This window comes from Leptosomus discolor, chromosome 15, assembly GCF_034619465.1.
Source record: "Leptosomus discolor isolate bLepDis1 chromosome 15, bLepDis1.hap2, whole genome shotgun sequence".
In the NCBI taxonomy this organism is placed as follows: domain Eukaryota; kingdom Metazoa; phylum Chordata; class Aves; order Leptosomiformes; family Leptosomidae; genus Leptosomus; species Leptosomus discolor.
The window spans coordinates 12,274,166-12,292,170 of NC_141405.1; the positions used below are offsets into that span (position 1 = coordinate 12,274,166).

Below are 18,005 nucleotides of genomic sequence, written 5' to 3' on the forward strand. Positions count from 1 at the left end.
CAGGAGGGTATTTCCTGCAGGTCTTGGAACAAAACAGACAGTTCTAGGATTATACTCTTTGGGAATTAAACACCTTTTGAACTTTTTTTCTGAAACATACTTGCTTCAAAGTAGAGATTATTGCAGTTGTTTCAGCTGAGGGATGTCTGCCAAACAACCTGCTGTTTAGTGGTGGGATGTGTACCTGCTTGTCACACCACCTGTATTAGGTCTCTTATGAAATCTGATAATCCTTACAATGTAATTTATCAAATTACGGTTTTAGTAGTACCTGAGTAGCAGTTAAACTAATTCATGTTATGAACATAATAAAGTGATACATCAAAAGTTGTTTTTGTTCTGATGTCAATCAGTTCATGTAATTCTCTAGTAAAATGCCAAAAAAACCAGAGAGGCAAGTTGATCTAGTAAGCTCGTTTTATGGAAACTAGTGTTAAGAGCTATCGTATTTTTTGCTTATATGACTTCTGTATCTCTGTATTAAGACTTTTTTTTTTTTTTTTAATTAGACTACTTTCAAGTAAACAGTTTGTAGCCTATTTAGAAAACATTTCAACTGTTCTGTTTATATTCTGTTATACTTCAGTGCCTAACAACATTCAGTTTGAACCATTGAATGACAATCAAAGTAATGACGAGTGCCTGAGTAAACAGATAGGTACATCTTCATGATGTATTCTAAGCAACACAAACTTGTTCTTCTTGTGCTGTAAACTCCTCTTAACTCGTGGTCCTGTTTTAGTGTGGTACTTGTGGTGGGTTGATCTTGGCTGGAGGCTCTGTCACTCCCCTCCTCAGCAGAACAGGAGGGGAGAAAAACTCATGGGTCAAGATGAAGGCAGTTTAATAAAAGCAAAAGCCACACGTGGAAGCAAAGGAAAGCAAAAGATCTATTCTATACTTCCCATCAGCAGGTGATGTCCAGCCACTTCCAGGAAGCCAGTGTCGTCGTAATAACGAATGCCCCGGCTCCTCCTCCTTTCTCTTGGCTTTTATTGCTAAGCTGGGGTCACATGGTATGGAATATCCCGTGGGTCGGCTGGGGTCGGCTGTCCTGGCTGTGTCCCCTCCCAACCTCTTGCCCACCCCCGGCCTGTGGTGAGGGGGGCAGCTGCAGAGACAGCCTTGGTGCTGTGCGAGCCCTGCTCAGCAGTAGCCAAACCAGGGGCGTGTTATGATACAAAGCACAGCACGATGGGGGCTGCTGTGGGGAAAATTAACTCCATCCTAGCCAGACCCAGTATGATACTACTGGCCTATTTGCAAAGCTTAGCTTGAGCTTTGCCCTTTGCTAAATAAAACTAGCCCAAGTCAGTCTGATTTAACATGGGAAATAAGGGTTTCCACCTCTCAGTTATCTGACATATTAGTACCTAAAATATTCAATTTAGGAAAGTGTAAAAATTCTCAGAAATTACCGGAGAGAAAGGCTTGAGATTTTAAACCTTAAGAAAAATGGCAATGTGTGTGTACTCTGCATATATCAGAGGGATAGTACACCTGGCTAGAGCCTGTCTCACACCATCACTTTCTCTCAACTTTCTACTGAATTGGAGGGTTTCCTTGCAGCTTTCTGGGCAACGACCTTGGTTTTCTTTTTTTTTTTTTTTTTTTTCTGTTATTTACACTTCTACTGTTTTTTATTGTCTTATTATTTCTTGCCTTGTGTTGTTGCCTTTTAGGTGTAAGGATTTTCCTTCTTTGTTTTTGAACCCTACAAGGGCAAAAATGAATCTGTGTTTGAATTGAATGGAACATGTTTTTCCATTTTACAGGTATAGAAAATGTTTGTAATGCCTATGTGAAGTACACCTTCTAGGTTAATCTTGTGTTTTACAAAACTCTAATTCAAAGGCCGGAAAGGAGAAACAGGAACATATCCAGCTGTTCCTGATGAACAAATAGGTCAGTTTGGTTCAGAGACCCCAGTAGTTCTGACAGAGTTACTTTGAGAAAAGAAAAGTTGACCTTCTGGCCGCAAATCTACTGACCAATGTCAGAGTGGACTGCCATTCTTAAAAGAACGATCTCTTTACTGTCCTCCAAATAATGATGCCATTGAATTTTCTGGCCTTGGAAGATGTTTGGGGATGTTTGAATAGAATTCTGTTCTGTATTTGAAGTTCTGACTTAGGTTCAGTCAGTATGATAAGCCAGAGTAGGTGGATGGGGGAAAAAAAGCAGAAGCTTGAGAAATGCCTGTGAAGCAGTGAGCTTTTTTGGTTTGTTCCTGAAATTCTAATTTGCAGACTTGGACTTTCCACTGTTTTGCAACTTCTTCTGACCTGGATTTTTGACTTTATGTAGTCTCAGTATAGTTTCAGAAATTTTGTTCATAGTCCTAGCCTTGCTGGTTGTTACTGAGACCCAGATTTGAAGACTGGTGTTCCTAGTGGGCTCTGATGGAGGTTTCAGTCTACTGTCATTACTGCTATAGATTTACAGTTAAGAAAAGTCTGCAGCTTTCTCCACCAAGAGAAATCTTCTCCCAGATCCTAACTAATCCCTGAGGTTCTTCCTCTTTCATGTTATTAGTAAATGCAGATTGCCTTACCCTGACTAGAAGCCTGGTTACTAAACAGCGGAACCAAAGGTAGCAGATGCTTTTGGAATGACTCCCCAAGCTGGCTTCCAGGTTTGGGTACTGGAATAGGACTGGGGTAACACTGCAGCAGCCTGTAGCTTTATCAGTCTTGTTCCTGTGTCATAAGACTACTTAATCATGCTTTAAAGAGCAATAGCAAATCAATTTCTACTCTTTTAAGCTATTGTTATCTGTAAGACTTTTTAAAGACTTGTAGGATGGAACTCCTCTGTCATCAGTAACATTTACGGTGGAGGATTTGGGATCTCAAAAGACAAATTACTAATACATCGTGATTTTATTAAATACAGCTCTCTAGGACCACTGTCATCTGGTCCTCTGCTGAATATTTTACATTATCTCCAAGTCCTGTTGACAAGGATTCTATAAATAGGACACTCTCAGGAGACAATGTGACTCTGCACATGAACAGCATGTGGCTTTAAATTCTTTATATCTCTTTCTTTCTGCAGAATTGCTTATAAAATAGCTAAGCTCTTCCTCGCTGTCTCCCACATCTTCCCAACAGCTGGAATCAAAATGTGGCCAATGGAAATAAAGACCATTATTTCCTTTTGTTTTCACTGGCTGGATAAGGTGAAGCTGTACCAGTGTCAGAACCAACACCTTTCTTTTTGTTGTAAAATTACTAGCCTCTTTCTCAAACCTGTCGGATACTTAGGCATGTGAGAGAACATTGAGTATAATCATTTGCATTTCTTCAATGAGAAATTCTCACTGCTTTGCATCTCTAAAGCAAATTTTTGGCATATTCTGTAGCTTGGATTTAGATCAAGAGCTGCGATGCCTAAGGCCGTTTTAACCTATTGCAGTATCTGAATGTGTTAACCAACTGACTACATTCTGCATATCTTTGATGGTTAATGTGACTCTAAGATAGTTGATTGGATTGAGTGAACTTGAACAATGCCTGGCACTACTAGTTCACAGACCTGTTCATCTGCCTCTGGGAAAGCTGTAAACAAATATTGCGCAATCGGCAAATGAACTGGAGAAATGAATAAATGAATGAGATAAAGAAAGGCTTGAGCTCAGCTAAGGCACAACTCTAGCCAAAGGCATTATATGTCTCTTCCCCCACCCCGACTGAAACTCACAGATTAACTAAACTTAGATATGAAGGCGGGTTGTTTTTTGGTTTTTTTTGTTTTTTTTTTTTTCTTTTAGTCTGGACACATACATTTCTTGATTTTGAAAGTTATAGCCTAATAGGTAAGTTTTTTGTATTGTCACTGTACCCTGTGCCATTCTACTTGCCTAGACCTGTTACATCTTTCTATTACGTGTTAGAAAGACTGAGTTTTACGCCCCTCCCTCATTTGCCTTACCTATTGCTTTTGAGCACTACTTTGTATCATTTCCCTTTCTTTTTTTTTTTTTTGTGACTAAAATGATGAAATTCCATTGATTCTTGATTATATCAGTCCTTTTAGCTTCCACCTTATTCATTTAATCAATATCTGAAATTGCAAGTAAAGATTTTCTTAGGAGCCACAGAAAGAGTAGACAATAAAATGAGTAGATCCTCTCTTACAGGTATAATGAAAATGAAGTTTTAGTGGTAAATGAAGTAGATATTAATGTGGAACAGAACTTTTAACATCAGTATTTTGAGTGTTTATATGGCTGTCATGATAATGAGATCTGATTCTTTTTCAAAATACCCAAAGATTGACAACATTTCAAGTACTTTTACATTGGCAAGAGACAGGGGTTTTATACAAGTTAATCTATAAGAGCAGTTCTGTGGGAATGGCTTAACAAATATTGAGCTTTGTTTTGTTCTGAGTGCAAAAAGGTTAATAAATATTCTTGTATCGTCTGCCAGTGAGTTCCATATTTTAGATCTAGCTCTTGTCCTTGGAGGGAGATAACTCTAGGTAGTCTGGACCAGTTTCTGTATACTATCTTGCATATCAGAGCAGTTCTTTAAGTCAGAGTGTGCACTGATGTTTTTGTATACAGAAAGAGCACTGTATGTAAATAGCGAGTTCCAAGTGATTTGTTTTGCTGAGTAGTTAGGACATTGTGTACTCAACTTGTGGAAAAAAACATCCAGACTGTTTCCATCTCATATTAGGTGTGCAACTGCACGTGTAGAAACCCTTGTGATAGAATTCTGGTGCAGCATCACTCACTAGAACACTGGCTTGTACAACAGAAACTTGTCGGTGTAGCCTTTTACTGAGCAGCTGTGCCATAATATATCACATTAATGTGGTGGGGGTTTTTTTTGTTGTTGTTCCTGCTTATTATCACAAGTCTGGAATAAAGGCAGAGGATTGTACTATCTGTCTTGTGCCAGGCCAGGCTGCTTCATGATGAAAGAGACCATGGGATAAAAAATAAAAATGGGAAGAAGAATAAAGAGGGAGGCCACCTTATACATTGGCAGTCAACAGTAGCAGTTTGGGAGTTTGGGAGTACTGGCAGTCCTCAGTGTGTAGTGATCTTTACATCCCACATACCGATGGAGTTTGCTCACCTCTGAAAGATCTTAAAGCCTTTTGTTTGCTCTATCTTCTTATTAGTCTAATGTTAGAGTAGTCTTGCAAATAACAGATTACCTTTCAGACTACATGCTGTGCTTCCTCTTGGGAGTCAATGTTATTTTGCAGCCTGGTAATTACATTGCACCTAGACACGGACTTACTCTAATGAACAACGTAGCCTTCTTTGTATGGCTAGAGCTAGCAAAATGGAGATAAGGCTGTCTCCTCTACCTGTGTCGTGTTCTTAAAACAGACTTTTGTTACATAGTACGAATTGGAATTTAGAAGGTCTAAAACTTGTATCGATTTTCATATAATTGCACTTAGGACTTTTTTTTTTTTTTTTCTTAAACTGGAAACCATGCAAAGGAACAGATTATTAGATGTTTTGCTGCTCTAGTGAGGTTGCAAGTCTTTAGTACATTTGTTACGAAGTGACCTAAAGTCTAAATGTGCTTATTAACTACTCAGCATATTTGGATCACAGTACCATGTTACACAGTGATAAAATATGTGCTATATTAGGAGTAGATCTTTGTGGGGGGCATTAGCAAACAGAAGCTTGCTCCATGTGAAAACTCTGGAGCTGTGATTAGAGCAGTGTTGAACCCTAGGTAGTAGTTCCTGGCTTACAGCAGTCTTAGGAGGGCTTGTATCTGCTCTCACAGCAGCTTTACAGCATCTGGTCAGCCTGGAACATGGGCAGACTGAGGTTATATCTGCCTGTAAAAGACTTACTCTCAGGAGCTTTAGGTCAGGTCTTGTCTAATTGAAGTACTGTGATGCAGTGGACAAGGACCTTCATTTAGGAGTGAGAAAATGCAAATTTGCCTCCACAGTGACATTCCTGTCTGCTGTTTTAAGGAAGTGGTCAACAACATTTTCTGTAGTCTGAGCCTTTACTCCTGAGGGATTTTATTCCCTTTTGTCGTGGTTTGAGCCTACCCAGCTGGCAACAAAAGCTGGCAACACAGCCACTCGCTCACCCCTGCCCCATCCCCTGAGGGACACAGAGCAGAAAATGCAACCAAAAAGGCTTGAGGGTCGAGCCCCAGGACAGGGAGGGCTCAACTCACCAGTTATGGTCACGGGCAAAAGACAGACTCGACTTGGGGATAACAACACACATTTAATACAAACAACCACCACCACCAAGGATAATGAGAGACACAACCAGGTCTTACACACAACACACCTTCCCCCCACCCCTCCGGCCTTCCCGGGCTCAGCTCTGCTCCCTCTTCCCCCCAGCAGCGCAGGGGCAGGGAATGGGGGTCACAGCCCGGCCGGCACAAGGGGTCTCCCTGCTCCTTCCCCCTCAGGGAGAGGGGCCCTCGCAGCCCTCCCCTGCCCCACCGCGGGGTCCCTCTCCCGGCAGACATTCCCCCACCAACCGCCCCAACGCGAGTCCTTCCCGCGGGGCCGCAGCTCCCCAACCCACCCCAGCGCGGGGCCCTCCCGGGGCTCCTCCGGCCGGGGCCCTCCATGGGCTGCAGGGCGACCTCTGGGCCACCGCTGGGCTCCAGGGGCTGCAGGGGCTCCGCCGCCACCCCCCCGCGGGCCGCAGGGGAACCTCTGCTCCGGCACAGCTCCCCCTCTCCTTCCTCACTGACCTGGGTGTCCCCAGGGCTGTCTCCTTCCCGTCCCCCTTCTCTCACCCGCTCACCAACACAGACAGACAAACAAAAGCAGAATAATTAGCCACTTCTTTAATTCTTAAATAGTTATTCGCAGAGGTGCCATTGGTCTGTCCTTGCCCAGAGGTGGGCCCGAAATTGGAACCAGGGGAGCTTCTCGAAGCCTCTTACAGGAGCCAACTCTGTAGCCCCCTGCCCTGCTACCAAAACCCTGCCAGACACCGAACCACCACACCTTTTCTCTACTTAAATTACACAGTGTTTTAGTCTGGACAGCAAAAATAGGTAAGTAGTATCTTTTATGTAATTTTGCAGATGTGAAAAGATAATAAGCATATGTGAAGCTTTACTAAACTGTCATTAAATGTAACTACGTGATGTTGAAATATTACCTCTCTGTTTGGTGTGATAGAAAAGTCCCTTCATTTAAATTCAATCCTTCTTGTCTGCAACAAGTTAATGGTGGTTGGTGATCTTCTCTCATTAGGTGTCTTCTAATGAAGTCTGGATTTTACCGATCTCCCTTTTATTGTTTTGTCTTCCAGTTATTGCATATAGCTTAGGAGATTTTTCTTTGATAAATGCTTTTATTTTGGACATGGAGTTGATTATAATCTTCATTGTGTAGAACTTAAGTAATCTTTGTTTCTCTTTGGTTAATTTGCATCAGCTCTTCTGTCTCCCTTACTCAGCATGTTTGAGAGGTCCGTGTGTGTTGCCCAGGCATGTCCTAGCAAGCAGTGCCTACAGAGTTTAGTTTTGATATAAGCATTAATTCATATAGCAGGTATTAAAGAGAAATTAATTGGATACTGACATGTCTTGAAGGATAGATGAATAATCAATTTGTTTGCTTAACCCTGTTAGTAGGAATTTGCGCCACTAAATGGGCCAAGTAGATCTGAGGAGGCTCTAGTCTATTGTTGGTATAGACAGAGGGGGAAATGAGATTATACTCCTGGAGTGATTACCTGCAATTGTCAATTGACCAAAATCAGTTTATTTTTCAGGTAGGAGAAAATGGATGTGAAAATGTCCAGAGAAGTATTTTCATGAACTAGTCTAACTATTCTGATCATGAGAACATTAATAGTGTATACTCAGTCCCTGTATACTGCATACCGTAAACAAACTACAATTCTTTAACATTTTTCTCCAGCCTATGGGAAATATACCTCTAAATTAAGGTTATCCAGTATAGATACTTAAAAATATATATATATTTATGACTTTGTGAGGTTTTCGTTAGAGGTTTTTAAAAGTTATTTATAATGTTTCAATAATCGTCTTTTGGTATGGATGTTAGAAACTAGAGCAGCAGTTGTGTGAAGGTTTTGTTCTGAAGTGGTGACAGTGGAATATGTTTAAGAGGAGAAAATATGATTCCTTTTCTTTTTCCACACTGAAGAATATGAAAATTTTTTGTTTGACAATGTGAGAGTATTATTCTTGCGGTGGTTTTCATTAATTAGGCCTTCGCATGTGTATCACCCAGATCTGCTGGAATTCAGCTGTGTCTTTGCTTTTTATTAGGCAGCTTCCTTAAAGATTCTTTTTAATTTGGTATTTCTGAAAAACCACACTGCATTTTCAAAGTCACTATGTCAGTTTAAGTATGTTCTACATTTAATCAAATATCCCAAATGAGAAACATCCCAACTTACACCACTGTTTAGTTAAATTTGTGTTTAATATGGCCTCCACATGCTAATAACCCCATCAAACGATTGTGATTACAAGAGTTTGATATTCACGGATGTCTGATTGTAATGTAGACTTTCAGCATATTTCATTTTTAAAACTAAGTCTGAAGCGTAGAATGTTTGAAAATCTGGATCCTTCTTGGCAGGGCTGCTCTCAATCCCTTCATGCCCCAGCCTGTATCGATACCAGGGATTGCCCCGACCCAGGTGCGGGATTGTGCACTTGGCCTTGTTGAACTTCATGAGGTTCACATGGGTCCACTTCTCAAGCCCCTGTCTCCTGGGTGAGAAAGATTCTTTGTGCTAGAGGAGGTTGTAAAGACTAAAAAACCCAAAAATGCCACATCTGCAGAAAGCGTGTTGTTTTTAATTGCTGTCAACTCATTTGGTCTTTGCTTCCTCTTGCCCACTTCCTTTTCCATTTATATGTGCGAGGGAAAACATAAAAACCTAAAATAATGAAAATAAGAAGCATCTCTACTTGAATATTGCATTTAAAAACAAACACTAGTGAAAAGTTGGAACAAGTTGTGACATGTAAGCAGATGGCTGGTGTTGCTGCTGGGTATAGAATGCTGGGTTTTGTACATATCAGATATATCTCAGTGGAACAATTGCGTAACTCACAGAACAGTGACTATATGTGCTAATAGTACAGTTTTGTAATACGTGTGATAATCCTGCCTGGTTCCTCTGAATGTGATCGTGTCTCTGAACTTTGTATTGATCAACGAGTTGTCGAATGGGCTCGTTAGATTTTGTGTTTCATACATCATGGCTAACCCAGTGTACTGTGACCAATTTACAGCATCTGTTTCATGGAGAACCCTATTCTATTTTTATATTGTTATTTGTACTGTTTTAATTGTATCATAATTATATTGTATTAGTTTTATAGCGCTCTAACTCCTGAAAATGTTTTAGATGTAGTGGCATAAAGTACATATCCATGACTTTGATTCTGATAATCTTATTTAGATACGATTCATTAACTCCTCTACCACTTCATGTGATTAGGAGTGCTGTTAGAGAAGAGAGATTCAGGTGCCTAAACAAAGACATATAATGCTGTTTTGACACCTTAAGCTGTCTGAGACCATCTAGACAGGACTGGCAGATGCTGGAGGCCTGGTCCTACTGTGAAGTTAAAGCTGGAGGCCAGGCAGGACTGTAGGGCCATAAGCTAGATGCTTATATTTGGCCACTTCTTCCCACATACCTCATTTTAAGCCATTTATGTTTTTAAAAGTTGCTTGTGTGGCTTTTCAGTGTATCTGTTTGTTGGTAGTTAAGATAAAACCAGACCACTATTTTGTGCTCTTAATATTCTTCTATCACTGTCTCTTGCTGCCAGAAATGATGAATTATTTTGTATTTCTTTTGAGAGAGACCAATGCTGATTGCAATTAAGTACATAGCTAAATAAGCAATGTTAGATTTAATACATAAAAAAGGAATTGTCTGTTTAGTAAGTGAATTACCTCATCTGATGTTGTAGCAGAAAGGATTGTCATTTTTTTTCTGTCCTGATTAGAGTTTTGCTCTTCCATGAACTGCCATAGTCCTTTGCTGTAAGCCAGGAAAAAAAATTTGTTTATGGTTCATGTTACTGTTTCCTGTACAAGTAATATTAATACTGCTTTACAGCAAGTTTCCAGTTGGAGTATTAAGTGTATTGCATTTGTGGTATGTATTACATAGTTTAATCTAGGTACAGGTATATGCTGGTATACAGTTAGCATTTGTAATAATAAAAACGAACTTGCCTAATTAGATCAAAAAGGTGAAACTTGGGTGAACTCCATTTTTGCATAGAAACAGATACTCAAAATACTGAAAAGCATATTTCTAATATGGAGAGTTTCTTGTACTTTCTGGAAGTCTGAATGAGTGTAAAATAGGCCAGAAAGATGTTTACCAAAGAATTTTAGAACTTATGAAAGAAGCATTGGTGAAAAACCTTTCACTTCAATTTAAAAGCTGTGAGGAAATATTCAGTGAAGTGAATAGAAAAGCTCTGTGAGCTGTGGAGGAAATAGGAAACAGCACAGTTGCTTCTGATGCCACACCTTACACAGGGGAACTAGAGGAAGCCGCTTGTACTCTAAATAATCCTGATTTTGATTGGATGAAAGAAGCTGGTTAAATGAGCTGTGCTTTACAGAAGCTGTGGCAAAGGCTCAGGTTGAGTAAGTCTGTGTTGGTGATATTTACCTTGCAACCATGTAAGTCAAGAATTCCTGCCAGGAGTCAGAGTCCTGTTGGGAGAGGAATGGTACAGCTAAAGAGCAGAAAGGTGTGGGATTTTTTTGGCTGAGGATCTAGAAATAAATTTGATTGCATAGCAACAATTTTAAGATTTGCATGTAAAACATAGTTCTTAAGATGATGCTAAAAGCAGTCTTGAGTGTTATTGGTTCTGAAAATGAAAAGAAAGCAGGAAGTCTGTACGCTGTGCAAAACATTTCACTGTTATGTTAGGGTACAGGGAAGTGTGAACATTTCACTTCTTACAAAATGTTAACTTCTTCATGCATTTGTAGTTATTTTCCTGCTGCATTGCAAGATCAAAATGCAGCTGTTCTCAATAACGTGCATTTGTACAGTTAAGTGTATGTTGCTGATATCATTATAACTAAAGAATGTGGTTAAATGATGTTTTACGATACCATCTTCTACAGGAGGTAGATCCTTGCTTTTATGTGCCCTGACGATGGGTTTGGTACATCCATGGAAATCTTAGGAAAGGCCACTGAGAACACCAACTATGCCTCTTTTGTTCCTTTGCTTTTAAAAAAAGGAATTGTCAAGTGGTTGTTGTAGGTTTGGTTTTTTGGAGGAGGAGTGAAGACAGCAATGCAGTTGCTTGTGAAGGAATAGATTTTAGGAATAATTAGAAAGCCTTCTGGAAATAAATAGTTTTGTGTGTAGATAGCAGGTTTAGGTAATTCTAAGAAAAAGCAAACTTAAAGCCACTAGTGTGGAAGACACTTTGGTAAAGTTTTAAATATATTAGTCCCTCTTGTCCTCTCTGTCCTCCTTTGGTTCCATGTGTGAAACAAGTATAGGATTGCATGATATTTTGTTGTCTAGATAATGATCCTATTCAGTGTGTAAGGAAGAAGAATTAGAGTGAAATCTTAACCTCATGTTTATATTAACTTCATTGGAGTCATTTCACTCATCAGTAATGCCTGCCTGCTAGAGCTCAAACTAGGAAAGAGTAAGAAAAGCCAAAGGTGTGGGGGAGAAGGTGTGATATGCTAAATATCATTTAGAGATGGACATCAGTTAAGCATGCGGAGTCTCAGAAAATTTTGGTTTTCTCTTACATTTTGCGTTGTCTTAATTTTTTTTCTAACAAGCAGCTTTTCTTTCTCGCATTAGTTCTCAGCATTGGTTTTACTGGTCTTCCTTTTTAGTGTTCATTGGTAATAGAGTAGGTCATCGTAACGCTTCATTAGTGATTGGAGAAGAATGGAAGTTTTTGGAGTCTTATTTGGAAAACTGAAGGACCAAGAGTCGTCAACTGTATCCTGTTTAGTCATGGAAGTGAAATCCATTGCTCTGGAGATAGCTTGTTGTTCAAACCCTTTGCCATCAATTCTAGTAGAACTGCATGTAGACTCTGTGCCATGAACCTTTAGGTGTTTGCTGTGCTGCTAAAGGGACTTTGAGTCACAACAACAGAAGGGTTGCCCTAATGATTGTTCTCAGTTTTTATTTGACTAGGTAAATAATTTAATTTGATTCTTGAAACATTGAGTCGCTCTAACATCTGACTCTTAAAAGTCAGAGGCAAATTCTATTATTCTGCTGTATTTATTTTTATATTTTTCTAGATTAATACCTTATACTGGTCAAGCAGGTCCAGAGGACAGGCTGAGAGAGTTGGGGTTGTTCAGCCTGGAGAGGAGAAGGCTCCAGGGCGACCTTATAGCAGACTTCCAGTACTTAAAGGGGGCCATGGGAAAGATGGGGAGGGACTCTTGATCAGGGAGGGTAGTGATAGAACGAGGGGTAATGGTTTCAAACTGAAAGAGGAGGGACTTAGATTAGATATTAGGAATTAAGAAGAAATTCTTCACTGTGAGGGCGGTGAGGCACTGACACAGGTTGCTCCAAAAAGCTGTGGCTGCCCCCTCCCTGGCAGTGCTCAAGGCCAGCCTGGATGGGGCTGGGAGCAACCTGGTCTGGTGGGAGGTGTCCCTGCCCACGGCGGGGATTGGAACTGGATGGTCTTTGAGGTCCCTTCCAGCCTAAACCTTTCCATGATTCTATATATTATGAAGGGGGCTAATAAGGACTGTATAGATAATCTTAATTCTTGGAGTTCCCATGTTTTGAATGCTTACTTTGTGATCTTGTTTTGTTGCCATGTGGGTGTACAGCAGCTTGCACTGTGTGATTTATCTCCTTTTGCTTTAGATTATTGGTTGCCAAGTCAGAAGAGAGCCATTGGAGTCTACTGAACGGTATACTCGTTGGATCAATAGTCTGACTGAAGAACAACTTCTTACACAGGTATTCTTGTTTCAGCTGGAACTGAAATTGTGGCAGAAAACTAGAGCAAGAGGTTTATTTAGGTGGATTTTTTCAGTCATTAGCAATATTTGATAACTTACTAAGGTTATCAGATTCTTATATTTAAAGGCTAGTTTTTTTCAGTAAGAGTCGAGTTGATGATTCATGTGATCATTGCGTAATGATGACTTCACACTGAGTGAGAATGGAGCTTTTCATTTTGGGTTCTGAGTGAGCCTTACATTTGTCACTGCTGTCTGTGGTTAAATGCATGTGCTTTCATGTTCTAATAATTAGTTTAGGGTTTTCTTTTTAAAAGGTGTATTTAAATAGAAAAAGAAAAAAGTCTGTTTTGAGAATGATTTCCACCCCCGGCTTTGCCCCCAGTTAGGTACTGACTGCTTCTGTATCTGTTTAAGTTTTGCTAGAGATCATTTTGAAATAGCACTCTCCAAGCATTAAACAGTGGGCTCGTTATACATGTTTGTAAGTAAGATGAGTCTTGTGCAACTGAAGTTTGGCAGTTTTGGCATAAAGAAAGGTTGTTTCATTAGGCAGGCAGCCACTGCTGAACTAAAAGAGACTTTGGCAAAAACAAGTTAAACCGTGGAAGAAATCAATCCAGACTACGGAGGAATGTGTGTACCAGGTGTTATAAGAAATCCAATGGATGCTTAGCAGAAAACATCCCATCAGGCATTAAGATGCAAGTATTTGGGGTTGGGTTTTGTGATACTATGGTAGGAAGACATTTGCTTTTGATTTTCCTGGACTTAAGTGGCTGAAAAGACTAACATACCCTTGTTTGTTAGACTTCATTGTAAACTGTGTGGTGTTCCCCGTTACACTAACCCGCGAAGACATTCTTACGGGCTCTGGTATGGTCATTGTAACACAAGAAGTAATCTACAGACCTTGTTTTGAAATCAGCTATGGTATTACAGTTCCCTGTAATTCACCAAGTGAAAGTAGTTCCACAAAAATGTTACCCGTGGAATATTTGGATTTGCCTTTGAGTATGACATTAGGAAAAAAAATAGATTTAAACCAGTGAATTTATCTGACAGCAACATCTGGATCACTGTGTTATTGAAGAGAAGAGAAAGAAAAACTTGAGGATGTAAGAACTTGCCCTACACAATCTGAAGTGTTTCATCTAAGTGGCCGCTGGATGGGTCTTTAATGAATTAAGATGGAAATTAAAAGAAATATCCTAATTTTGAGATTATTTAAGGGGACGTATGCAAAAAGAAAACTCATTTTAAGATGGTCATGTATGTCTTCTGAAAGAGAATATTTAATACAGTGTTTCTGATAGTAGGATGCAAATACAGTGACCTGGGAAGTCCCTTACAACCTTATGTGCCCAGAAATATCTCTTAAAGCCTTAATCAAGCAGCATGTGCAATCCATTATTTTTACACATGATTTAGATTCACACATTTTACAAATAGATGAGGAGTTTTGGAAAATACATTGGGTTTGGAACTAGAAGGATGCATAGCAGAACTTGTGCTACTTGTCCATGGGTTTGTTAACAAGATTGTATTTATAGAATTACACTATTTGTGTTCCTAATTATTTTTTTTAACTTGTTACCTGTTCTCCACCAAATCTAACAGAGAAATAGAAGTTCCTCAAAGACACTAGATTTCTGAAAATTCTGTGGAAGTGTGAAGCTAGGAGAGATTGTACTGCACCAGGTGCAATTCATATGTTTTTAAGCACCACAGAATCCACTTGGACGGAGATTTTAGGTGCCCAGTCCTGAGACAAGCTTCAGCTGTGACAGGTCTGTAGGAAGCTTGGCTTTTCTGACTGCTGCTAAAATAGCTGCTTGGTTTTCAGAGCAGTACATGTCAGCACATGGCACCTCTCCTGCCTCAGTACCCATTCTTCTGATCAGAAATTCAGGTAGGGAGGTATTTTGCTTTTCCTTGACTTAAAAAAAGTGTAGGGAGGAGGAGGAATTGGGAGTAAAAACCATCTCAACTGTGCCCTAATAATCAGGATATGAATCAATTATGTAAGGTTAGGCCTGATTTGTCCCACTCCTCTGCCCCCGATACACTGTACATTTTATTTTGGGCGTGCTTTTTTAAACTCTATTCAGTAAATAAGCCCCAAGGAAACTATAATGATGGGCCTTTGCTAATGGATTTGTAGAATCTCTGGGAGGAGCAGTCCTTCAGGGAATTCAGGAAAATTGGCTTTAATTTACAGCGTATTGTCTCCAGCAGTTTCCTGTAGTGAAAGAATGTTCAGCTTTTTTTTAGCTGTCTCTGTACTCAGTGCCCAGCTTTTTTTCCAGTTACTTCTGTTGCATTTCTGTATCATGCACATGCAAATTATTTGTGCTGTAAATTGGAAACTAAGCAACCAATTAATAAAAAATAGCCAATCGTCAAGATTATGTAATCCCCTGTTACGATGTTCATGTTATCGATCAAATAACATCCTATAGCATTTGATTGCTTTTTTAGACAGGGACTGAAGTCCAGTTTAAAAGAGGTAGGCGGTAGCAGATGTTTTGTTAGGTGGTTGGATGGCTTCATATGCCTCAATGCTGGCTGCTGGTTTTATATCACTTGAGTCAATACCAGATTTTTGGATCAAATGTCCATCCCCTGTCCTCATGCTGAGAAGATCATTCAAAACAAAATGCTTCTAGCATTTTAACTTTTCTTTTCCCTTAGCCATGGCCTCTTGATGCTTACTCATCCATTAAATGTTTCTCTAAACAATTATACTGTAACATTCCAAAGATGCTTTATGGTATGCGTGAAATTTCAGAATATATACCCCAGAGAGTGTGCGGGAAGTAAGACAGTACAAAGAGAGCATAATAATAATGAGAAAACTATGTTTTAAACCATTAGTATTTGCTTGTTTAAGGTTATCTTCTACATAAATGATGAGTGATTAAAACATGCTTTTATAGGTCTACTAATATAAGTCTTAAAATACATGTATATGTGTTCTGGTAGACTTGCTATCTTCCTGGTCAATAGTAAAAAAAAAAAAGATGATTTTAACTGTTCAGTAAGTGCATAGCACAGTGACAGGTACAGGAAGAAAATGAGCAAACAAATGAAGAGAACTGACTGTTTTGATGTTGGAGTAAGTGACAAAATGTAGATTAAAACTAATCCTACAGGATATCCGAGTCTGATTGGTGCTTGAAATGTGATTGAAGTTTGATCATACAGCCCTTCTTGTGCACTGGAAATTTTACTGTGCTGTATGAGTAAAAAGGTCTGTATGGTTTTAACGTTGGATTAATCACACAAATATTTATACAAGTAGTTTTTAAGGATTGTTGCTGACTGTAAGTAAAACAGCTGAGTTCATATCCATGTCTGTTAAATCACTATTTTGGGTTAGTTTAGTCTCACAGCTTGTGAAGTATTATATTCAGCCTGAAGCATAATTCCATCTGACCTACCATTTTTTCCTCCCCAAAGACAAGGGACTTCTCTTGTTTCATATGGTTGTTTGCTTAGAAAGCAGATGTCAGGCTTAGAGTGACGTGTGAGGAGACTCTTGCAAAAAGGAGTGGGCTCTACGATTGATAAGACTGGACTGTCCTAGTTTAGAAAAATAACCATCTGAACAAGACATGATGATTCTGTGTGTCTGTTGTGCACTGTAATGTGTCTGTATTGCTTCCTGATACATACTGTACTTCGCAGGTTATCTCAAAGCTCCATGTGTTGGAGAAATGGGAAAGTTTTCACAGGTGACTTGTAGTTCTTACCAATAATCTCTCTGGACTGCCTGATAGAAGAACAATAATCAACATGTCAGAGTTTCGTAACATACACTTTTCTGTGCTGTTACAGGTGCCTGTTTAACTGATAGGCTTAAAGCTGAGTTTTTCTATTTACTAAGTCTTCCTATATTAGATTTTAATTAATATTTGATAAAAGTTCATGCTACAAATCAGCATTAACTCCAGATACAGATACTCGATTTGGAAATAGATCCAGCGTTTTGGTTGAGTCAAGCAAGTAGCTTGTTTTTAAGGCAAGAAGGACCTGGTAACATGGCTGGACCTTTTCTGTAAATTAGATACACTCAATATTGCGTTGTCATCATGTATCTCAATGAGCAACTTCTTACTAGTAGGATGAATTCTCCAGGCAGGCCACGGATTGAATATCTCTGGTTTGAAGCATTTGTTTTGCCTACTTGCAGACCAGAGAATTCTACCTTTATAAGTGCTGGTGTTGGTTGTCAGTGGTCAGAACTGAAATACTAATTGAGGTGGCAATCTGAAAGTGGATAGATGCAATGCCTGTTGTCTGGTTATATTAGTAGAGGCAAAAACTGGACAGAGGGTAAAACTTTCTTACTTAAGAATGAATGAAACATGAAAAGGCTGATTGATATCCTCCCTGCCCCCCGTATCTTTGTGACTATTAATGGCTCACTTGTATTTGTTGTCTTTCTGTAAAAAGATACTCAATGCTTTCCTGGGCTTTTTTTGTCACTGTTTCCTCTTCCTTCACCCATATTATCTAAAAGTGTGTCATTAATAGTGAAGTCCTGATCATTTTTTTTTTTACTGACAAAAGCACTAAAGTCACAAACTGATTAATTTCAGGAGATTCTACTAGTTTGTGTCAGATTAAGCATATACCATATTAGAAGAAAACCAATTGACTTCTTCCTTTTTTTGGTTGATCCTTGTTCTTCTCTGGAGGAGAACGAAACAGTGTGTCGCAAGCCAGTCAGTATTTATATTTACATTTGAAAATGCATGTCCAAGGGGGTTCATGGAGTTCTAGAAAGTTTAATTAGACTTAGCCACATCTATGAACTCCAAGCACAATTAGAACTTCCTAGTGAGGCTTTATGTAAAGGCATCTCAGGGTCACATATTTTTGAACTTAGAAACAGGTTTGCAGTAGTTCTGAAATGTATACAGATTTTGCTTTGTGTGTTAGCGATTTTGCATGAGTTTAAAGGTATGCTATAGGGGAAAGACTGTTAAATCACTTGGATTTTTCATTTTCATATTTTGTTTAATAATTTGCATGCT

General features: G+C 39.3%; 1 protein-coding gene across 1 annotated transcript in view; it reads left to right on the forward strand.

Moving 5' to 3' along the window:
* QTGAL (queuosine-tRNA galactosyltransferase) overlaps nt 1–18,005 on the forward strand; it is a 122,630-nt gene that overhangs the window by 20,453 nt on the left and 84,172 nt on the right. Inside the window, exon 6 of the mRNA XM_086473710.1 lies at nt 12,866–12,961. Within this exon, the coding sequence (XP_086329836.1) occupies nt 12,866–12,961 (96 nt within the window). The remainder of the gene's footprint in view (nt 1–12,865; nt 12,962–18,005) is intronic.